This window comes from Mesoplodon densirostris, chromosome 1 (assembly GCF_025265405.1).
Source record: "Mesoplodon densirostris isolate mMesDen1 chromosome 1, mMesDen1 primary haplotype, whole genome shotgun sequence".
Taxonomy (NCBI): Eukaryota; Metazoa; Chordata; class Mammalia; order Artiodactyla; family Ziphiidae; genus Mesoplodon; species Mesoplodon densirostris.
This window is the reverse complement of record NC_082661.1, coordinates 176,526,787-176,551,830: the sequence shown is the minus strand read 5'-3', so window position 1 is coordinate 176,551,830 and position 25,044 is coordinate 176,526,787. Positions and strand designations below refer to the sequence as shown.

The 25,044-nt window shown below is 36.6% G+C and overlaps 1 protein-coding gene across 3 annotated transcripts in view; it reads right to left on the bottom strand.

Annotated features, from left to right (window-relative positions):
* Positions 1-25,044, bottom strand: part of P4HA1 (prolyl 4-hydroxylase subunit alpha 1) — an 84,829-nt gene that overhangs the window by 16,435 nt on the left and 43,350 nt on the right. For 2 of the 3 annotated variants that reach the window (XM_060112238.1, XM_060112257.1), the window contains exons 6-10: positions 23,041-23,280; positions 20,273-20,469; positions 17,413-17,589; positions 15,334-15,404; positions 1,375-1,474 (exon numbers count right to left, since the gene is read on the bottom strand). In XM_060112238.1, coding sequence (XP_059968221.1) covers positions 1,375-1,474; positions 15,334-15,404; positions 17,413-17,589; positions 20,273-20,469; positions 23,041-23,280 — 785 coding nt within the window. Of the gene's footprint in view, positions 1-1,374; positions 1,475-14,231; positions 14,303-15,333; positions 15,405-17,412; positions 17,590-20,272; positions 20,470-23,040; positions 23,281-25,044 lie in introns of all 3 variants that reach the window. The other variant, XM_060112249.1, reaches the window with a different exon arrangement.

The following is a 25,044-nucleotide window of genomic DNA, read 5'->3' as shown; positions in this document are numbered from 1 at the left end:
CATGGGTTCAATCCCTGGTCCGGGAGGATCCCACATGCCGTGTAGCAACTAAGCCAGTGTGCCACAACTACTAAGCCTGGCTCTAGAGCCCGCGAGCCACAACTACTGAGCATGCGTGCTGCAACTACTAAAGCCCACACGCCTAGAGCCCATGCTCCGCAACAAGAGAAGCCACCGCAATGAGAAGCCCATGCACCACAATGAAGAGTAGCCCCTGCTCGCTGCAACTAGAGAAAGCCTACACACAGCAACGAAGACTGAACAGAACCAAAAATAAATAAATTTTTTTAAAAATGGCCAATAACTCATGAAAAGATACTCAACATCATTAGCCATCAGGGAAATGCAAATAAGAACCATGATGAGATAGCACTTCAAACGTATCAGAATGACCTTAATAAAAAAACTGGACAAGAACAAGTGTTGGCAAGGATGTGAAGAAAATGGAAGCCTCATACATTGCCAATGGGATTGTAAAATGGTGCAGCCATTCTGGAAAACAGTTTGGCAGTTCCTCAAATACTAATGTTACCACATGACCCAGCAATTACATATGTAGGTTTATACCCAAGAGAAATTTAAATGACATTTGTATGAAAATTTGTAGACAAATAGCATTAGTCATAATAGCCAAAGAGTGGAAACAATCCAAAAGCCCTCCAACTGATAAATAAATAAAACGTGGTATATCCAAACAAGAGAATGTTAATATTATTCAGCCATGAAAAAGAATAAAGTGCTGATACATGCTACAACATGGATATACCTTAAAAACATTGTCAAGTGAAATAAGCCAGATACACTAGGCCACATATTGTATTACTCCATTTATATGAAATATTTAGAATAGGCAAACTTACATACAGAAGGTAGAGAAGCAGTTGCCAGGGGCACTAGGGAGGGGGAATGGAGAGTGACTACTTAACTGGGGTTTCTTTGGAGGTGATGAAAATAGTGTTGATGATTGTACAACCATGTGAATATTAAAACCAGGGTAAATTTTATGGTATGTGAATTATTTCTTACTAGAAAACAGAAAAAAATAATTTATTAAAAAAAAACTGCCATGGCCACCTGACAGGCGTAGGAATGAAAAAATAAATCACAGTGTACTTAATAAATACTAGTGTTACATATTTTTAATTTCCCTATAAGTTTATACTCAACAGTAAGAGTTGTTAATGTCTTGACAAAAAATTTTAAAGGTCACAGAACAATTTTTCCTACTGATTATTAAGATCACTGTACATGGTTTCAGCTTATATACTCACTTTTAGTCTCAAAGTACCATGCAAATTGAGTACTGCCTGTATAGTGACAGAAAAAATCTCTTCTGAAGCATCTTTTGAAGAAGTGTAGGATGTGATTACCTACCTGTAACTCCTCTGCTGTGGAGACATCTAGTCCTGTTAGATCTTGTATTCTCATATTAATTCGAGACACCACAGGGTTTTCATAGCCAGAGAGCCAGGCACTAAAAACAAGAAGAAAATAATTAGTTTTACTGATAAAGTTTCAATACATGAAGACCAATAGCTGTCATTTAAAAAGCCATAATATACAGGACATTAAGGCTTTATCTATAGGCATTTACATCATTTGCTTCTTTGATACGATTTTTTTTTTTTTTTTTTTTTGCGGTACGTGGGCCTCTCACCGTTGTGGCCTCTCCCGTTGTGGGGCACAGGCTCCGGATGCGCAGGCCCAGCGCCCATGGCTCATGGGCCCAGCCGCTCTGTGGCATATGGAATCTTCCCAGACCGGGGCACGAACCCGCGTCCCCTGCATCGGCAGGTGGACTCTCAACCACTGCACCACCAGGGAAGCCCTTTGATATGATTTTTACTAATGATGTTATAATTTTTAAAAGATGTTACATTCTACAGTTAGAGGTTGGAAAGGGAAAAAAACTAGTATCATTTATTACTGAGTTTTTATGAAAACGGATTAATGTAAGAAGACTATATAGGACTATCTACACTGAGAATTTTTTTTAATTCTGGTAAAATACATACATCAAAATGAAAACAACTGTTCCTTCTAGATAAGGTATAGGAACTGGCCAAGGTGAAGGTCATAGGGGTTTTAGCCTGATTTATATAATGCTAATGTTTTATAAGAAAAATTCATCTATTACTTGCCTAAATAAAAAAGTTTTAAAAGGTACCCAACACACCCAGTAGGATAGCTATAACCAAAAAGGTGTACAATAATAAGTGTTGGTGATGATGTGAAGAAATTAGAACCCTCATATATTGCTGGTAGGAATGTAAAATGGTGCAGCCACTTTGGAAAACACTTTGGCAGTTCCTCAAATTGCTAAACACAGAGGACCTCGCAATTCCACTCCTAGGTATATACCCAAGAGAAATTAAAATGTGTGGTCATACCAAGACTTGTTCGTAAGTATTCACAGTAGCATTATTAATAATGGCCAAAAAGTGGAAATAATACAAATGTCCATCAACTGATGGACAGATACATAAAATGTGATATATCCATAAGACAGATTATTGTGTCATGAAAAGGAAGTAATGATACATGCCACCACATGGATGAACCTTGAAACCATTATGTTAAGAAAGATAAGTCAGATACAAAAGGTCACACATTATGATTCCATTAATATGAAATGTCCAGAACAGGCAAATCAATACAGAAAGTAGATTAGTGGTTGCCACGAGAAGGCGGTATTAAGGAATGACTCCTAATGGGTACAGGATTTTCTTTTGGGGTGGTGAAAATGTTCTGGAATTAGATAATGGTGATGACTGCACAGCTAAAAAAGACTAAAAACCACTGAACTGTATACTTTAAAGGGTGAATTTTACGGTATGGGAACTATAGCTCAATAACATGGCACAGCAAAATTCAACTCTCTCCTTTACATATGCTTTTTCCCAGTCTATTAGACTTTTTCTTTCTTCACTTCTCTCATCAAGATTTGGTCCATCATTTCAACAGTATTCTTTTTTGTTGGGGGGGGCAGGTGCCGCGCCACGCAGCTTGCAGGATCTTCGTTCCCCAACCAGGGATCGAACCCGTGCCCCCTGCAGTGGAAGCGTGGAGTCCTAACCACTGGACCGCCGGAGAATTCCCTCAACAGCATTCTTGATTAAAAGCCTAAACTCACCTGTCTGGCAAAAAACACAAGCCTGATGAATTTTTCTCCAAGCTTATACCTATAACACCAAATTGTACTGGAAAAAGTCATGAGATAGGGCAGATATGTTCCACTAAAAATTCATGAACACTGGGACCTCCTTGGTGGTGCAGTGGTTAAGAATCTGCCTGCCGGGCTTCCCTGGTGGCGCAGTGGTTGAGAGTCCGCCTGCCGATGCAGGGGACACGGGTTCTTGCCCCGGTCCGGGAAGATCCCACATGCCGCGGAGCATCTGGGCCCGTGAGCCATGGCCGTTGAGCCTGCGCGTCCGGAGCCTGTGCTCCACAATGGGAGAGGCCACAACAGTGAGAGGCCCACATACCGCAAAAAAAAAACAAAAAACAAAAAACAAACAAAAAAGAATCTGCCTGCCAATGCAGGGGACACGGGTTCAAGCCCTGGTCCAGGAAGATCCCACATGCCGCGGAGCAACTAAGCCCTGTGCACCACGGCTACTGAGCCTGCGCTCTAGAGCCCGCGAACCACAACTACTGAACCTGCAGGCTGCAATTACTGAAGCCCGTGTGCCTAGAGCCCATGCTCCACAACAAGAGAAGCCACTGCAATGAGAATCCCGCGCACCACAACGAAGAGCAGCCCCCGCTCGAAGCAACTAGAGAAAGCCCACGAGCGGCAACAAGACCCAACACAGCCAAAACAAAACACAACAAACAATCATGAACACTAACTCCAAATGGGCCTTACTCTCGCCTCTATTCTGAACCCCAACCCACCTCAGACTCCTTCACTCAGTGGAAGTGAAGATCTAAAGATCTAAAGATCCCACATGCTGCAACTAAGACCCAGCACAGCCATAATAAATATTTAAAAAAAAAAAAAGATTGAGGTCCTGCTGGCACTCCTCTTCTTTCCAAGAGGAAAGAAGTATCTTTGTCTCTTTGTTAAGATACTCAATGTTTTCTTTGATGTAAAGAAATTGTTCTTCACAAAACTAATCAAGTGGTACCTTTAATACCTAATGGATCACGGTGACTTTGGTGGGCAGCTACTGGATGCTACTATGAGAATCACCATAGATTGGGAGGTGGGAGGGTAGTGGCACCTGTGTCTGCAGAACCATCGTGGGCGTCTCACAGCCCTCTGTTTATCTCAGGGTTGGCAACTACCTGTAACCTGAAGCACATCAGGGAAACGCTACCTCCATGCACCTGGAAGTGGAGAAGGCAGCCACCCCAATACGTTTTTTTGTGTTTTTTTTTTTTTGTGGTACGCGGGCCTCTCACTGTTGTGGCCTCTCCCGTTGCGGAGTACAGGCTCCGGACGTGCAGGCTCAGTGGCCATGGCTCACGGGCCCAGCCGCTCTGCAGCATGTGGGATCCTCCTGGACCGGGGCAAGAACCCGTGTCCCCTGCATCGGCAGGCGGACTCTCAACCACTGCGCCACCAGGGAAGCCCCCCAATATGTTTTTATAGTACTACATATCCTTCCTTTGTGGCATTTATAACAATTGTACATTCATTTGTTATTTGATTAAGGTAAGACATCTTCATTCAACTACTAGTTCCAAATACATATAAATTCTGCCTGGTTTTGCTCACCACTATATCCATAGTGCCTGGCACATAGTAGATGCTTAATAAATATTTGCTAAATGAATGAATCCTAAAGATGTCTTAGAACTAATCCAAGATTTATTTTACTTTACCATAAGTATTTGTCTGATGATCTCATGCAAATTTATAGGGATTGGCCAAGTAGAATTCCTCTGCGTCACAGAAATAGGAAGGATCCAAGAATTTTATTGTTATAAAAGATGTAGCTGATAAATACACTAAGAACTTATTTCTTCCAAGTCTGACCAAGTTCCTGGTAGAACTAATCTCATATGTCAATGTACCTTTTTTGCCTGGCAACAATTTCATAGATTTTTGAATTTTATAAGCAACCAACTTGATTTTTATAGGTAACTGCAACACAAGATTGGCAAGTGTTTTAATAAAGTTTCAAACTAAATACATCTTGATAAAATAACTGTTCCTATTTCATCCTGGAACCTATCACCCAAGAGGACCTGTCTTCTGACATCTTCAACTCTCTTCTCTGCTACCACCAATTCTTAAGCATCTATTCTTAAGTTTTTCTCTTGTACTTTGGTAGAAGCATTGTCCTTCAGCCTTTCAGAGGCTGGAGCATCTATCTCTGCTTTTGAATCTACCTTTTCCATAGGCCTTACTCCAGCAATTATTATCTCCCTTTCTATCTTTAATCTTTTCCTTGCTTACTAACTCTTCAGACTGAAGTCTCCTGTTATCAAGAACACATTTACTTTTGCCATTTTAGCAAATTATCATTCCAATCTTTTACTTTTATACTTTAAAAATTATGGAAGCAAGAAATGCTTGTTATATTCCAACAAATGGTTCTGGGACACTGGATAACCATATGCAAAACAAAGAAGATGGACCCCTACCTCACACCATAATAAAAATAATTAACTCAGAGGGATTAAAGACCTAAATATATAAGCTAACATTACAAAACTTTTAGAAAAAAAAATTGGCATATGGCTTAGCTATGACCTCAAAAGTACAAGCAGCAACAACAAAAATAAACAGGACATCATCAAAATAAAACGTTTGTGCCTCAAAAGACATGAATTTCAGAACAGCATTATTCATAATAGCCAAAAAAGTAGAAATAACCCAAATATCTATCAACAGATAAGATAGATAAAAGGTGGCATATCCATACAAAAGAATGTTGTTCAGCCATACCTTGAAAACATGCCAAGTGAGAAGCCAGACACTAAAAGTCTGTGTAGTATATAAAAAAATATCCAGAAGAAGCAAATCCATAAAGACAGAAAGCAGATTAGTGGTTGCCCAGGGCTGGGGCAGGGAGAGGATTAAGGATTGAGTGGTTATGGCTAAGGAGTATAATGAAAATGTTCTAAAATTAATTGTGGTGATGGATACACAAGTCTCTGAATATACTAAAAACCACTGACTTGTACACTTCAAATGGGTGAATCAATAAAGCTATTTTTTAAAGAAATACTTATTATAAAAATTTCAAACAGGGTGGCGCAGTGGTTAAGAATCCACCTTCCAATGCTGGTGACACGGGTTCAATCCCTGGTCGGAGAACTAAGATCCCACATGCTGCGGGGCAACTAAGCCAGCACACTGCAACTACTGAGCCTGCGTGCCACAACTACAGAGAAGCCTGTGTGCCACAAATACAGAACCCACGCTCTCTGGAGCCCACACACCACAACTAGAGAGCCCGCACACAACAACTATTGAGCCTGCATGCTCTGGTGCCCATGCACCACAACTAGAGACAAACCCACACGCCACAACAAAGAGGCCCCGCACTGCAAGAAAAGATTCCACGTGCCGCAACTAAGACCCAACGCAGCCAAAAATAAAATTAAATAAACAAAATTTAAAAAATTTCAAACAGTATAAAAGTGTATGAAGTTCCTTTCCTAGTCCCACTCCTCACAGGTAAACAGTATTAACAAATAGATATGTATCCTCTCAACAGTTTCCCCCGTGTATAAACAAACATACAGAGAGAATTAAAAAAAAAAAAAAGAATCCACCCTTCAATCTTTCACCATAATATACACATACACTTTTTCCCCCTAAAAATAATTCTGACATCTTTCCTAGTCAATACACATAGCACTGCCTCATTTAAAAAAAATTGTGGTTAAAAAATACACAGCATAAAATTAACCACTTTAACCATTTTTTTAAAATATGGTAAAATACACATAAAATTAACCACTTTAATCATTTTTAAGTGTACAATTCAGTGGTGTTAAGTACACTCACAAAGTCACGCAACCATCACCACTATCTATTTCCAAAACTTTTTCTTCATCCCAAACTGAAACTCTGTACCCATTAAACAATAATTTGCCATTTCCCTCTCCTCCCAGCCCCTGGTAACCTCTAATACACTTTTTGTCTGTATGAATTTGCCTATTCTAGGTACCCCTTCTAAGTAGAATCATACCATATTTGTCCTTTTGTACCTGGCTTATTTCACTTAGTATAATGTCCTCAAAGTTCATCCATGTTATATAGCATGTATCAGAATTTCATTCCCTTTTAAGGCTGAATATAGTCCATAATTTGTTTATACCACATTTTGTTTAACCATTCATCCATTAATGGATATGTGGGTTGCCTCCACCTGTTGACTACTGTGAATAACGCTGTTATGAACATGGGTGTACAAGTAATCTGTTTGAGTCCCTTCTTTCAATTTTTGGGGGTATATACCTAGAAGTGGAATTTCTGCATCATATCATAATCCTATGTTTGACTTTGTGAGGAACTGCCAGCCTGTTTTCCACAGCAACTGTAACACTTTACATTTCCATTCCTCATTGTTTTTTAAATTACTGCTTTTCTTTTTTAAATAAAATACCTTTAATTTCAAAATAACCACGAAGGTCAGTCAATAAAGCACTGGTTAAATAAGGTTGTTTCTAATTTTTCTCTAGTACAAACAATATTGTAACAGAAATTTCTGTATATCTTTGCATACTTATGGGAGTATCTCTGTAGGACAAATTCCTAGATGTGGAACTGCTAGATGACTTACATTTTGATAAATGTCAAATTGCCCTCCAAAAAAGTTTCAGTGATTTATACTTCTATCAACTGTTTATGAGAGTGCCCATTTCACAAAATCCTTGCCAGTATCAATCTTTTCAATCTTTGCCAATCTTAGAGGCAAAAATATGTTAATTTTTTAACTTTTTAAAAAAAGTTTTAATCTGCACTTCTTGTTATATCACAAATGATCTCAATAGAAGGTTTGAGGCTTAGCAGTTAAGCCTCAGATGAGAGAGTCATTGATAAGTGCAGCTTAAATATAAACTTATCTTAATTGTGGTTCTGCCATAGTCATTAGAGAGGAAAGTGAGTTCTACATAGGAAGTTATTTCACTTAATTTGACTTTTACATGAAAACCTCTCCAAAATATACTAAGATTTTCCTAAGCTGGAGAACTCATATGTTTAAAACATTTTATTCATCTAGATCCCACCCTTAAAGCATTACTGCTGATCTGTCTTCAGCAACATTATTGTAGACCTATTGGGTAGTTGAAGAAATTAGCTCTGAGTTGTTTTAACACTGCTAAAAATTCAGTGGAGACAATGATACTGTAATATGTTAACTGTCTATCCTTTAGGATCTGGAAGTCTTACTCCTACATTAAATTAAGTAATCAGAAATCAACATTCTTTCTTCTAGTACTCAGTGCTTTAACTGAGTTAGAATGTAAAGTTATAATATTTACTATAACAGGAAAAAAAGTTATTTGAACAACATTCTTTATCTTATGTACAATTATAATTGAAAATGTCAACTAAGTTTTACAGTGTTTTTTCCACAAAACATAATTTAGTGCCAGGAGAAAAACAGAATTCTTTCTCCAGATAATTTTATATGTGTCCCTTTTTTCCATTAATAACTAGATAACCCAAAATATATTTCTTTTGTTCTTAATGACAGGAACCTGAGAGCTAAGTTGTACATGCAGAGAAACATTGCAATATATATTTTTTCATTTCTAATGAATTTCTACTGTTAAAAAATCTTTATTATTCTTTTAATATATGCTTTTTAAAATTATCACTGGAATGCTTTATTTAAGTAAGGAGAAATATTCTCACACTGCATGACTATATTTCTAATACTAAGGAAGGCATGCTCAAGTAAATAGACAACACCATTTTGGAGGTTTTGAAGATTGTTATAAAACCTCCAAAGGAAATATGATTAATATAATTTGAATGCCACTATGTGATTTTTTGCAAAGGCAAAAGATAATTCAGGGCCCAAAGTGCCAATTACAGAGGGCAAAACTTTCAATAATTCTTCTCTAAGTGCTTAATAGTTAACAAAGAAAGGCTAATCATCCAGACTGGGAATTTATCCAGTCCCTTTGGTTCTTAGTGGGACAATTATACAACACTACAGATCTATCCATTTCAGTTATCTCAATCTGAGAACCACTGTTCTACCCAATAGAAGGCAATGTTGTTGTTAAAAGTTATGCCAATTTGGACTTCCCTGGTGGCACAGTGGTTAAGAATCCACCTGCCAATGCAGGGGACACGGGTTCCAGCCCTGGTCTGGGAAGATCCCACATGCCACTGAGCAACTAAGCCCATGCACCACAACTAGTGAGCCTGCGCTCTAGAGCCCACAGGCCACAACTAGAGCCCGCGTGTCACAATTACTGAAGCCCGCGCGCCTAGAGCCCATGCTCCACAACAAGAGAAGCCACCACAATGAAGAAGTCCGTGCACTGCAACAAAAAGGAGACCCTGCTCGCCACAACTAGAGAAAAGCCTGTGTGCAGCAACAAAGACCCTACACAGCCAAAAATAAATAAATAAATTTATTTTTAAAATTATTCATTAAAAAAAATTATGCCACTTTAAAAAAAATCTGATATCATTCAAAGCTATTTGCGGGTGGGGGTGGCAGTGGGATGAATTGGGAGATTGGGATTGACATCTATACACTACTATGTATAAAATAGATGACTAATAAGAACCTGCTGTATAAAAAATAAAATAAAATTTAAAAAAAACGTGGGGCTTCCCTGGTGGCGCAGTGATTGAGAGTCTGCCTGCTAATGCAGGGGACGCGGATTTGTGCCCAGGTCCGGGAGGATCCCACGTGTGGCAGAGCGGCTGGGCCCGTGAGCCATGGCAGCCGGGCCTGCATGTCCAGAGCCTGTGCTCTGCAACGGGAGAGGCCGCAGCGGTGAGACGCCCGTGTACCGCAAAAAAAATAAATAAATAAATAAAAATAAAATAATAATAAATAAATAAAAAGCTATTTGCATTGACCTCTATATTGTAAAAATATTAATATATTTTTACACTGTATTTGCACCTTATTAACATGGGGTAAATTAAATCTTAAGCATAATAAAATATCCTACTGTAGGAAATATGTACTTGAAAGTAAAAAAAATGAAATCACTTCCAAGAAGTGATTCTGATTCCACCAGAATCAAAGAAGCTTTTTCTATCACACTAAATAGACTGTTTATTTGCATATCTCATTATTTATGTTGCTTTAACTGGACTTATGAGCTCAAATAACTAAACTGTCTTCTCAGAGAATATAACTGAATGTTTACCTCTCAAAAACTAAAATTCCATTTCTCTGATTTAGTCATAATTATTAGCTTCTCCATTAACAAGTGGTAGTATTTTTTTTTAAATATTGGAAAAGTCAAAAATGATTTGCCAAAAGTTCACAGATAGTCAATAAAGTAAATAAAAACTTTATGTTTTTAAACAGTAATGAATTTCCACACATACTTTTCCCAAAGAAAATTCTGTTTGCTAGAACACTGGAACATATTTTTACTTCCACAGATGATGATGCAATCACTCAAGAAGTTTCTCAAAATACAGATATTTGAAATTCCCTTCTGTCCCTTTCAAAATACAGATGTTCCCAGAGTAAAAGGGATCACATTAACTGACATCAGTACACATAAACTCTTTCTGCTATTCTGCGTTTGAGATATCTTCTTCAGAGGCATAAAATATGAAGGAAACAGAAAACACTCATTTATTACACTTGTAAAATCTTCAAAATTCAGATTTACAGTGATGGGTAGAAAATGTCTTGACATAGCTATTAAATTTCCAAAATAGTAGAAACTTTTAATTTGTTAAAATATGAAATGTATTGGATTTTTTTTTTTTTTTTTTTTTTTTTTTTTGCGGTATGCGGGCCTCTCACTGTTGTGGCCTCCCCCGTTGCGGAGCACAGGCTCCGGACGCGCAGGCTCAGCGGCCATGGCTCACGGGCCCAGCCGCTCCGCGGCATATGGGATCCTCCCAGACCGGGGCACGAACCTGTATCCCCTGCATCGGCAGGCGGACTCTCAACCACTTGCGCCACCAGGGAGGCCCTGTATTGGATATTTTATGGAGCAAATTCCTTCCTTAACAGTTAAGAGCTCTCTCTCAACATATATATTTTATTTTTAAAAGGGCTGATGAACAATTTTCCTTAAGAGTAAAGATGAAAATCACTGTGCTGTGGAACTCTTCTTTTTACTATGTTGTTTTGAACACAAACACACACCCACACTGCATACTTTGCCAAGCCTGGGTGAATTTATTGTAGTGTTACCCAGTCTTCTAATGCTTCTAATGCTACTGGCTAAATATCTTCTGCTACTATAAATAAAATGAAGTATGGTTGGGCCTTTCTCAAAAATCCAATAAAATTGCTTCTCAGAGCTATAAAATTATAATATTTAAAAAATAAGTTCAAAATATTTAGAGGTATTTAGTTCCTAAGAGAGAAAAAATGTTTGTAGACCACCTTTCTGAGAGTAATTTATTTTGACTTGTTGGTAAAAGCCCAATGACTCTGTGGGCTGAATATTTTGTCAAAAGTTCTATTGTATACATAGAAAATTTCCAAAAATGACTTCTAGAACACTAAGTTCATAAAATTTTGTTTTAAATGATTCCTAAAAACAGCAAAATCTGGAGAATTTGGATACTTACTAGCTTTATGACAGTAAAAATGCCTAACACCATGTAATCTCTGATAAAATATACAATGGATTTATTTTTTTAAAAATAGATAACGGCTTCATTTTTTTAGACCTGAATAAGGTTCTGTAAAATGGAAAATTAGCTTACTCAAAACGAGGGTTAATTACTATGCACAGAAGCATTATAAACCATGGCTGAACATGTCTATCCAAATTAGTTACTGCAAATCCTTACCTTGTATTAATGTTACTAAAATCAAAATCACATTATAGGAATGTGATTAGGGGCAAGGGGACAGGTAGTGGTATAGGGTAAACAGTTAGGAGACCAGAATATGTGTGTGGGGATGCTGAAGGTTAATATGTGAAGGACATAAAGCTTTGCCTAAAAAGAGTAATTAAGAAAATGAAATCAATGCATTCTGTCTAGTCTTTATAGTACTTTTGCTATGACTCATAGCAACAATGTTAACTTTTTTTGTTTGAGTGTCTAAGATAGTTGTTAAAATCTATGTACTCCTTTGCACAATTTTTAGTTGACAAATGAAATTTTTCATCGTAAGAGTTTCAAAGGATTTAATTCTGTCATACTGAAAACAGTGGTAATTTCTGAAAAATGATTACTTGTTTTATGTATCCAGTGGACTCTAAATACCTTAATGATTTTATGCCCACCATCATCCACTTTAAAAAATATATATTAATGAAGCATTTTTTAAAAACTTGGAAATTTTACATTATTCTTTTTTTTTTTTCCTTGAACTTGCATTTTCATTCCATTCTTATCTTAAAACAGTGCTTCTCAACAGGGGTAGAGAGGTGGAGTTCCCAGGCATGGTGGTGGGAACTCTGCCTACCAGGGGACATTTGGCAATGTCTGAAGACATTTTTGATTGTCACAACTGAGATGATGGGTGCTTCTGGCATCCAGTGGGCACTAGAGATGCTGCTAAACATCCTATGAGGCTCAGGTCAGTCAACAAACAACAATCATCTGATACAAAATGTCAATACTGTTGAGGTTGAGAAGCCCTGCCCTAGAGTGATATATTTCTATGACCAAAAGTCTTTTATTCATCACATTATACTCCTCTACAAGAAAAATATTTATGTAAACTGATAAAAATATAAATTTCCGGGCTTCCCTGGTGGCGCAGTGGTTGAGAATCTGCCTGCCAATGCAGGGGACACAGGTTCGAGTCCTGGTCTGGGAAGATCCCACATGCCGCAGAGCAACCAAGCCCGTGAGCCACAACTACTGAGCCTGCGCATCTGGAGCCTGTGCTCCGCAACGAGAGGCCGCGATAGTGAGAGGCCCGTGCATGGCGATGAAGAGTGGCCCCCGCTTGCCGCAACTAAAGAAAGCCCTCGCACAGAAACGAAGACCCAACACAGCCAAAAATAAAAATAAATAAATTAAAAAAAAATATATATATATATATATATAAATTTCCTATAACATAAAGGCCTAAGTGTTAAAAAAAAATCTCCTAGAATGGGTTATTACAATTATAATTAGTACACATTAAAGAACATGATTAAACAATCATCATCAAATATAAAAAGTAAAAATATATTAAAATATTCCTAATGAGATGGATAAAGCTTATTTTGTTATTTTCAATTAGGTATTGTATCTGTGAATAAATATTGCTACAATGAGACAGAATTCAGCTCAATGATACTTCTATTTTCATTTTTATGAGAGCTGAGAAACCTTTATGTAAATAAGTAGATGGAAAAGGAGTTCTGTTGAAATAATGTCACTTATTTTGTAAGCTCCTATATGTTATATACACTAATAAGTTACATAGTGACCTTTTATTAAAAATTATTTCAGAGACCAACAGCCAATAATGTAAGGAGATTCTCTTAAATACTGTTAAAACCAAAGAATTTGACACCAACTGACTTGCAGAGGATTTGTTAGGTAATCCTTCAAGGCATTCATTTTCTCACTACCTACAGCTACTGAGTAACCCAGAGATTTTTCAACCCCTGCTTTACTACAGAGACCAAAAATTAGGCCTTGTTCAATGAAGACTCTTTGGGAACTTCCCTTACTTTAATATGAGAACACAGCTTCACTTATCAGGTAGGGTTTGGGATATCTCAGCAGGCATTTTTTTTTTTTTTTTTTTTTTTGCGGTATGCGGGCCTCTCACTGTTGTGGCCTCTCCCGTTGCGGAGCACAGGCTCCAGATGCGCAGGCCCAGCAGCCATGGCTCACGGGCCCAGCCGCTCCGCGGCATATGGGATCCTCCCAGACCGGGGCACGAACCCGTATCCCCTGCATCGGCAGGCGGACTCTCAACCACTGCGCCACCAGGGAGGCCCTCAGCAGGCATTTAAAAATCTAGTAATTTCTATTAACTGCCCCATAACCACGTCCATCATGAAAAGTCAGGCACGGGTGTCATCAAATGCCTATGCCTAATAGCCTAGGTCTTAGAAATCATATGATGGGTTTTATGAAAATTAGATTCCCAAGAAAGAAAATAGTCCAAATACGACTAAAATTCTTCCCATTACTCCCTTACCTCTTAGATACTCTGTACTGTGCTGTGGTCAATTTTCCAGTCTCAGGGTCATGTACTGTAGCTCGGCTCAGCTACAAAAAAAGAGAAAGGACAAGGACTTACTCACGTAGCAGGCAATTTGGGGCTTTTGTTTTGTTTTGTTTTGCCAAGCCACAGGTGATTGGAAGGGTTCAGATTGGTCTGGATGGTAGGTAATGGTTTCGAATCAGCAAAAACATTTAGAAAGGTGGCAATAAGAAAAGCCACTTCCAAATCAAGAGAAAATGGGTTGACAGATTTTTGTTGTAGATTGTCCTTTCACTTTTTTTAAAAAAAATCATTTGAAGCTCTATGTAAATTTTTTTATAGCACTGGGTTTCACAGGTGCTTTCTCAGATCTAGAAGTTTAATGTTCTTTAAATTATTTGACAAAAGAATAATTGGTGGTCTCTTTAGTCTCTTTAAATTCATTTTTTAAAACTCTCACCAAGGTATAACTGTTGTTAAATCTCTCTGGTGAAGTAAAAGGCAACTAAACTCAGAAGTAATAGCATTTGAAAGACTGAGATCTGAAGCATAACTCTGTTCTTTCCATTGCCAGCTTTTAAGTCAGCAAGTTTTTTAAAATAAAAACTCCAACAGGAGAAACAGATTACTCCAAAATGACAATGTTATTTTATAAGATTCATGAACAAATGCCAATACAATCATCATGAAGAATGATGTGAATTCACCACAGCATTTATGAATATGAGAGAACTACATAAACAAAGACTACTCCCAGATTAATCCAGGCTGCTGCTTTCTTTCCCCCGCTCTTTGGCAAGAAAAAGGAAAAAGAAAACAAGTATAAAAGCCATTTTCTGGATATTTGATTCCTAACCTGAAGAGCGATGCAAAGCGTATTAACTCCCTAAAAATAACAGACCAATTAAATATTAAAAACAGAACTTCTAGTTAAAGGGAAAGACCTGTGAAACACAAAGCAGTTTATCCATGCGTAAAAATAGGTGGTGACTTGACTGGAGACCGAAAATGACCTACTTCCCTTAAATGAATAATTCCTGTAGGATGTACAAAACACTCATTAGAGGGCAAAATATGCAGCATACACATCTCTTACCTTTTGCTAATTCTGTAATGTACCGTCTCCAAGTCTCCTGTTATTGGGTTTGAAATGGTGGCTCGCCTCAGCTGTGAAGCCAACCATCAAAATAGTTGCATTATAAAAAAAAAAAAAAGAATCACATTTATCCAATCAGTCAGAATTCTGGTTTTTTTTTTTTTTTTTTTTTTACAAAGGAGGCTAAAAAGAGAAAATAATTCCATAGACTTCCAGTCACCTGTGTTTAGCCTTGAAAGGCTGTTGATTTTTAAATTTTTTATATTTTTAAAAGTTCTTTAAAATTTTTTGGTTTTGTTTTGCATGAATGGAGAGTACACAAACAAAAGAGACTGGAAATGAAATTTCTTTCAACGGTTAGAGGACGTGAAGTGAGGAAAAGAAATTTCTAAAATTTGAAGTCTAATTTATAGTTATAAGAATGGCTATTTGCAGTTAATAATCCATTCCAAACTTTTTAATTTTTTCGGTGATGGAAATGTTTGCAAAGATAATGTTCAAAATTTGTTTCAAGGTCATCTTTTCTTCCTTCAAGATATTTACTCATGTTTCACATAAACAGTGAAATAATCTTGGATGACCACAAAGACAGATGAAAAGAACTCATAAATGTTAAAAAACAGAAAGAGATGACAGCCAAGATAATGAATTTAAACTTTTTTCTAAAAATGAAGGATGATTCAGATGTTAACAAAAGAGTATAAAATTTTTATTGCCATTGAATTTCTTGATCAAATAATCCAACTGAGGCATCCACTTTGAAGATCGAGGCCTCCAAACCCAGAAATATAAGACTTGATCTCCAAGCTGAAATGAATTCCTAATAAATATTCTACCAAGGTAATTTTGGTTTACTGACCACAAACAGTGAACTAAAATCCGAAAGAGAATGACAGAATATGATGTGATTATAAGTGGCATTCTGCTTAAGAGATTTATAAGATCTCCCTTGGACAACATCCATACATATTAGACTGGTCTTTTCCATTTAAAATGTAATCTTCAGTAAAAAAACAAAAAGTATCCATTTGGAAAAGTAGTAAAACTTAACAACAACAACAACAATTCTGACTTCAATTTTATTCTACAGTACAGATATCCAGACAACTCAACTTTTATGATATAACATGGAAAAGCAAACTGGCCCATGGGCCAAATTCATCCAGCCACCTGCTTTTAGAAATAAACTTTCATTGGAATATAGCCATATTCATTTATTTATTTTCTATGGCTGCTTTTGCACTGCAACAGCAGGGGTGAGTAGTTATATAACAGGCTATACAGCCTGCAAAACCTAAAAAATATTCACTATCTGGACCTTTACAGAAAAATGTGCCAACTCCTGTGTAATAATTGAGCAAAAATATTCCTAGTGTTTATTTAACAATCTCTTTATGAAAATGATGGCAGTTTGTATTTTACTATCAATAAGACCAAACAGATTTTAAGAACAAGCTGATGGGAAAAAAGGCAAGAGCATAAAGGGCAGTCTTTCTCACACTCCCACAAAAGAAGAATTTCTGTGCTAAACACTAAGTTTATAGGATTGTGTTTACAATAAATTGTTTTTCTTATTAAGATAAATGACGTGGGTTGAAGTCAGAAAACTATGATGTCCTTACTTCAGATTAGCAAGATGTTTGTACCCAGCTATATCCTTCTAGTAATAATGTACCTAAACAGGAAAAAAAGTACTTCAAGTATTATTTCAGATAAAACTATAGAAGATATAAAAAGTTGGTCTTTGATTAGTCTCTGAGATTAAAGGGCTCCAAAGTACATAGAAAACTTTTTCAGGAAGATGCTGAAACACAAATTTTTCAAGTGTGAATAAAAATCTCATCTATGATTTTCATAAATAAGTGCTTAAAACCCAGTTGCAAGGTATGTTATTTGTGTTGATAACAGAGAACAACTGGTACAGAGCTTAGTTAATTCCATTAGTTTGCAACAACAGTATCTAAAACTATATATGGGCTTATTGCCATGTCAATTATCATTTTTATAACCTTGCAAAGGAAAAAACTGAAACACCAGTAGAGTAAATTGAGGAGAGAAAAAAAGAAAAACATTATTTACCCGTGGTTTTGCTAGATCTTTAACAATTTCAATTTCTGCATCAGAAATAATATCATGGAAGCGAATAATACGAGGCTTGTCCCACTCATCCTCCTGTTTGGCTGGAGCCAGAATAAATTTAGGATTCCGGTTTCCATCATGGTAGCGGCAAAAGAGTTTTTTCTGTCTCCGAGGAGTCTAAACATAAAGTTAAAAAAAATATTAAATATATTAGGTAATAATATTTTTAATGCTTGTTCTTATGAAGATAAGAAACAATAATCATGCTAGTGTATACACAGAGTATCTGAGGAAGAACACACAAAAGAAACAGTACCCTGAAAATATTCTGCATCAAATGGGACCTTCAGGATTTTTAAAGTTTTATTAATGATTATTTTCTGGAAGAGATGGTAGGCCTTAAATTTTTAAAGGTGAGGTTTCTCTTTAACCCCTTCTCTCATCAAAATAAAGTTCAGGCATTGTAAATATGAAAGAAATAATAAAATATTTATAGAAATATGAAATGAATGACCAGCACTGCTCCAAACTTCACAAGGTAACTGGGAAGCACTCAGAAAGTTTCTAAAAGAAAAAAAAAGAAAAGAAAACAAAACAAAACCTAACCACGTTTTCCCAAATACCTCCCAATTTTTAAAAAATTTAAGGTATTTTTTTTTTTTAGTAAAGAAGAAAATGGGTAGCTCTGAAAAAGAGAAAATAAGTTATTAAACAAAGAAGCCAGGTGCTTTTACTAGCAGGTATTAAAGACAGAGTGGTCAACAAAACAAATAAAGGTTCCTTTCAATCATCTATGTATTATATTAACTAAATAAGTTATTCCATTGCTGATTCTTCTCTTGATTAAACAAGTATTTCATATTATGAGGTAGGAATAATATTAGTTTTGGTTTTAATTATTAACTATACAAAAACAAATAATGATTCATGTTTATTCTTGTACTTTATTTACCTAGAATCAAATCCAAGGTTTTATATCAAATAAGCTTTTTATATGATGATGAGATGAATTTAACTATTCTGAGAAAAAGGATGCTCCTTTGACCTGGGTCAGAGTTGACATGTGTGTGTTACATCAACAAACTGGCAAATTAACAAACTTCTGTTTTTATATCTGTAGTTCTATTTTGCTCTCTCTTTAAGAGATTCTAACGGCAATAAAAAATATCTGCTTACTATTGGAAATCCGAACACTGACTAGATATTTGATGATATTATGGAACTACTATGAATACTGTGATACTGGAAATACCATGATAATGGTATTGTGGATATTTTTTAAGAGTCCTTATCTTTAAAAGATACACATTAAAATATTTAGATGTGAAATTTTAAAAAAATGTTTCATGAGTCTAATTTGTATTTACTTATTAGCTCCCAAAGCGAAAGTAAACATGTTCTTCTGGGAATCCACAAACTTATCAAAAATGTCAACATAAATATGATCTACTTATTTGCTGTTAGAGGTTAGGCTGTCAAGAGTGAGTCATCAAGTACCAGGAAGTCATCAACATAAAAATGTAAAACCCAGCTTCAGTTTATCAGTAGTAGAGAAAAAGTTAAACACTATTCAAATGTTTGCACTTAAAAGTACTCACTTCAAAAATTCACTAACTCCTTCTACGTATGCCTGCATTCAGCTGAACACTAGTACCACATGATATTCCTTAAATAAGGATTCCATGATCAATTAATGTTGAGAAACAAAGTATATCCTATCCATAATGCACATTATCATAAAAAGGATCTGAAAAGTCCTAAGGCTGAACAAAAACTATGTTCCCCACGCTTGAACTTTATTATTTTTGGCCTATTACCTATTAAGTATCCTGAAGCACTGGTAATCTGAATACAGATACATAAATATAGATATACAATAAACAAAGGGATATTTATAGACACATTTTAGTATTTTAAAGAATGTTAAAGCCAAAATCTATTTAAAGTCTTTGTGCATTTTTAATATTTCTTAAATAGACGAAAACACTTCACTAGGCAATCTTGTCAAGGTTGACTAGGAGCAGAACCAAAAGAGATCACTGTATAGATAAATACACTGTTTCATAGGGTGGTTTAGAATGGTATATTATTTCTATTTAAGATTGCTGAGGGCTTCCCTGGTGGCGCAGTGGTTGAGAGTCTGCCTGACGATGCAGGGGACACGTGTTTGTGCCCCGGTCCGGGAAGATCCCACATGCCGCGGAGCAGCTAGGCCCGTGAGCCATGGCCGCTGAGCCTGTGCGTCCGGAGCCTGTGCTCCGCAACGGGAGAGGCCACAACAGTGAGAGGCCCGTATACCGCAAAAAAAAAAAAAAAAAAAATTATCTGATTCTTCACCTTAAAAAGCCTGTTTTAATCTATGAAAAGGGTAATAATTACCAAAAACGCATTGTAATGGTATATGATTCACAAGTTTTGTCTTAAAGCTATTTTACTAAGGGTTGGAGCATATTAAGTGTGACTCCTACAATAAAGTGATGTGGCATACTCTAATACTTTATCAATAATTCTGATTTTTATCACAAAAGTTTAAAAATAAAAGAATTCTTGGGGCTTCCCTGGTGGCGCAGTGGTTGGGAGTCCGCCTGCCGATGCAGGGGACACGGGTTCGTGCCCCGATCCCGGAAGATCCCACGTGCCGCGGAGCGGCTGGGCCCGCGAGCCATGGCCGCGGAGCCTGTGTGTCCGGAGCCTGTGCTCCGCAACGGGAGAGGCCACAGCAGTGAGAGGCCCGCGTACAGCAAAAAAAAATAAAAAATAAAAAATAAAAAATAAAAGAATTCTGAATCTCTCTAGAACTATGTACAAACACGCACACACATCCACTTCCACACACACACAATTGGCTTTTCCACTTTACCATTTTGATACCCTCCCCACGGCACAGCATTTCGTACTTCTGTCTCTCTGGCAGGTAATCCGCAGCAACCCCTTTTTTCTTTGGTGTGGTTTTCTGATCAGATTGGTCATCTGAAGCAGACTTATTGGCATCTTTTTCTTTAGCCATTATATACTCAAAATATTTTAAGTTACCATTAGCTCTCTGATGTTCAGGATCTATTAGAAAAGAAAGAAAGCATGCCCATGAGTAAGCTTACAGTTGTTCAAGCATCAGAATACAACAATATGTAACTGGAGGAATATATAAATTTACCTTCCAAACCAGGATGCTTTTGAGAGTGAAAGGAGGCACTAATGAAAATTATTATACCGAAACAATAGGTATAAACCTGTACTGCCCCAAGCACATCAAGACATATAGTCACCCTATACAAAAAGAATTCTGGAGATGGAATCACCCATTTATTTCAAAGTAGCAATTACCGTTTCTACTTTGAGAATGTTCAATGTGAGAAGTTACTAATCAGCTTTGATGTCAAATAAATTTTAAAGGGCTTCCCTGGTGGCGCAGTGGTTGAGAGTCTGCCTGCCGATGCACGGGACACGGGTTCGTGCCCCGGTCCGGGAAGATCCCACATGCCGCAGAGCAGCTGGGCCCATGAGCCATGGCCGCTGAGCCTGCGCATCCGGAGCCTGTGCTCCGCAACGGGAGAGGCCACAACAGTGAGAGGCCGCGTACCACAAAAAAAAAAATTTTTAAGTATTACTTATTACACTTATTTGAAGCAATGGAAAAGATTTTTCTGAGATTGAAATGTAATGACCATGGGGAAGACAAGGTATACAGTTCAAAAGCAACCTTTACCACAGACACATTATAAACGCAGAACACAGTCTACTTCTGAGGGCTGAGTGGACTTCCATCCCAAAATTCTAAGTGAGATGGAAAAGAGAAACTAAAATATAATCTTCAAATAAGCCAGAATCCACTAACTGCCTTGGAATTGCTAGTCATAATTGTTAGCTATCTTTTAGTAGGGGAAAGGAGGACTACTCCACCCATCCAGGAGAAAAAAAATCCAAACAACCACACACACACAAATGAAAAAGACAGAACAGAACACAGAAACTTCGCTTGTGACATTAATTGAAGTGTTTAAAAATTCTAGTCTTAGATTTGTAAAATACTTCTTGTCTTTGAGAAACTGCTCATAATATATGTTGCAATATACACAATATGAGTCTACTTTTGTAAAAGAAAGGGAAAAGGGGGGAGGGGGTATACTACGAGGAAACAAAAAGAATTGGTGGGTATCTCTGAGTGACTGGCTCTGAGTGATGACTCTTCTGTATCTTTTTCTACTTTAAAATTTTTTCTACAATGAATGAAGTATTTTTTAAGTCAGGAGGAAAAATATCACTAAAAAATACTGGGGAAAAAAGGGTAACTGAATTAATATCTCAATTTATTAATTCACTCAACTAAGAAATAACCTAATTATCAAAAGCTTATTTTTAGATGACCAATGTTTTTAAAATGTTCGACTTTCCTAACATACACATATTTACCTATTCATAAAAAGAATTTTTTTTAAGTTTTAAAGCTTTGTTATACACCAAAGACCACATGAATTTTTTTAGCATACAACTCCACCACAGATTCTGAGTTAGTAGGTCTGGTATGAAGATCAAGGAATTTTCATTTCTAATAAGTATCCAAGTAATTCTGATGCATGTGGCCCCTGGCTCATACTTACAGAAACACTACATCTCTGTTCAAAACACTAGTGGTAAAATCTTCATAAGATATCATATTTTCCTAACATTTGAATATGACAATCAAATATATTTCCAGTCTATTTATTTCTATGAAAGAATTTCAACCAGAGGATATAAAATGGAAAATCTCATGCATGTGCCCTCAGGACCACAAAACTTAAGGACTGAGAGACTGATTTCCCATAAATGCCTGATTTTCAGAAAACTGATAATATTGGAATTTTCTTAAATTACAGGGAATTGGTCAAGGGTTGCCTCATATCAATCTTAGGAAATGTTGCTTATGGTTTCCAGGGGCATGAACAAGAAATCACCCAAGTTGAGTTGGTGTTAAAAGTAAGCTGAATTGAGCTTTGTTTGTATGACTGGACTGGTTTTGTCGCTTAGGGAATGTTCAACGCTAGTCCCCATTTGTTTTTGATTTGAACGGACTCTAACTGAACTCTCCCCTCTTTACATTCCCTGCCCATAAACACAGCCTACCCCAATCCCTCAATGGACTCACCTGTAGCTTCCTACATTTTGCAGGTCCTGAATGCAATTCCTCTGCTATTACTAACTAAACTCATCTTTTCAACAATTTTGAGTTTGCCTTATTTTACCTTTTTATTTAGGTTGACATTTCAAATCACTATTTCTGAATATGAAATGCAATAAACCAAAAACTTCCTTCAAAGGACACCAGTCAATATTTAATATGGCAACAGGGTAAACAAATATTTTTGACTGAGTTAGCTAGGTTAGGTCCAATTTTGAAATTCCTGAAGAGTACAGAGCAGAGAGACACAGCTACTGTTCTAGTACTATTAGGTGAGAAAGACCAGTTGCCATTTATTTAGAGGATAAACAGAAAGATAAAGTATGTCTGACAGATGAGCTCCTGACTTATGACAAATAAAAAGTACCAAAGCTATATGACAAATATATACAGTCACACATAATTATAATTAGTATATCTATATATCCACCGATACATCTTTAACCTTGAATTAGGCCAAATTAACATACCTAGTTCAAGAAGCTTCTTTGTGAGCAAAAGTGCCTTATCCAGGTCTCCCTGCTGGTACACTGCATAGCTCAAATAATCTAGAACAGAGACTTTATCAATTGTAGAAACCTCGCCTTCATCCAGCTGCCTTAGTGCTTGTTCCATCCACAGTTCTGTATGGTAATAATCTGCTTCTGTGTAGGCCACTTTGCCTAACTCAAAACAGTCCTCAACTGTTAGAAATGATTTGTGTTTTACTCCTATGGAAACAAAATACAGAGAACTTTAGGAATCTTAATACTATTATATATTTATTTAGGACTACACAGTTTTCAAAGTACTATCTCGCTCTCATTTGAACCTCACAACAACCTTCTGAGGTAGGAAAAGCAGGAATTATCCTAAGTTTATAAACAAAGGAACAATCTACAAGGTAGTGAAACATGGCAAGGATCACACAGCTAATAGGTAATGTAAGACCTATAGAACCCGAGACTTCAATTATCAGCCATCATACCAAAATGAAGCATCAATTAAGTTGAACCATGCAATTTTCCAACACAGCGGGAATCACCATATGAGATATATCTAACTCTTAACCAACAATCTGGGCAAGGGATAAATGGACAGGAAGAGAGACAAACCTGTCAATTGATTCTTTCCCCTCTTCCTTTCCCCTACAGTAACCCTTTTCAAAAGCACTAATGGTATGTAATTTACATACCGTAAAGTTCACCCAGTTAAAGAATCCAATAGTTTTTAGTATATTCACAGAGTTGTACAACCATCACCATAATCTAATTTTAGATCATTTTCATCACCCCAAAAAGAAACTCTGTAACCTTAAGCAGTCACTACCCATCATCTCCCCTTTCCTGCCCTATCCCTAGACACCACTAATCTACTTTCTGTATCTGTAGATTTGCCTATTCTGGCTACCTCACATAAATGGAATCACACAACATATGGTCTTCTGTGACTGGACTCCTTCACTCAGCATAATGTTTTCAAGGTTCTTTTTATTAACAAATACTAGTCCATTGGGATAGACTACATTTTGCTTATCAGTTGATGGACATTTGAGTTGTTTCCACTTTTTTGGCTTTTATTAATAATGCTACTGTGAACATTCATGTACAAGTTTTTCTGTGGACACATTTTTTCATTACTCTTGAGTATATGTAGCAGTGAAATTGCTGGGTCTTATGGCAACTCTATGCTTAACATTTTCAGAAACCGCCAAACTGTTTTCTAAAGTGGCTGCACCTTTTTACAATCCTACCAGCAATGTATGAGGTTTCTAATTTCTCTACATCCTCACCAGTACTTGTTATTGTCCACCTTTATTACAGCCATTGTGGGTATGATGTAGTATTTCATCGTGGTTTTTAAATTTTATTTCCCTAAATGATGTTGAGCATCTTTTCACATGCTTATTGGCCATCTGTATATCATCTTTGGAAAAATGTCTATTCAAATCCTTTTGCCCATTTAAAAATTTGGTTATTTGTCTTTTTATTATTGACTATTTGTTTCAAATATTGTACAATTACCATTACTTTCATAAGAATAAGGAAAAATAGAGAAAGAACTAAAGAAAGAAATAAATGTAAAAAATATACTCTGAATGATAGCAACCATATAACACTGCATTTTTATAAACAGTATATCAGGTGAGTTAAGTGGAGACTTTAAGAGCCTGAGTATTTTATGTTGTTTTTTTGTGTATACCATGTTAAGTAAACAACAGAGAGAAAATTACATCTGGACCATATATTCTGGGGTGGTGGGGAGGGAATTGCTTCTGATATAAAACACAGTTGACCCCTGAACAACAAGGGTTTGAACTGCACGAGTCCACTTATATGTGGAATTTTTTCAATAAATACATATATGTACTGTAAATGTATTTTCTCTTCCTTATGATTTTATTAATAACATTTTCTTTTCTCTAGCTTACTTTATTGTAAAAATACAGTATATAATACATGTAACATACAAAATATGTGTTAATCAACTGTTTA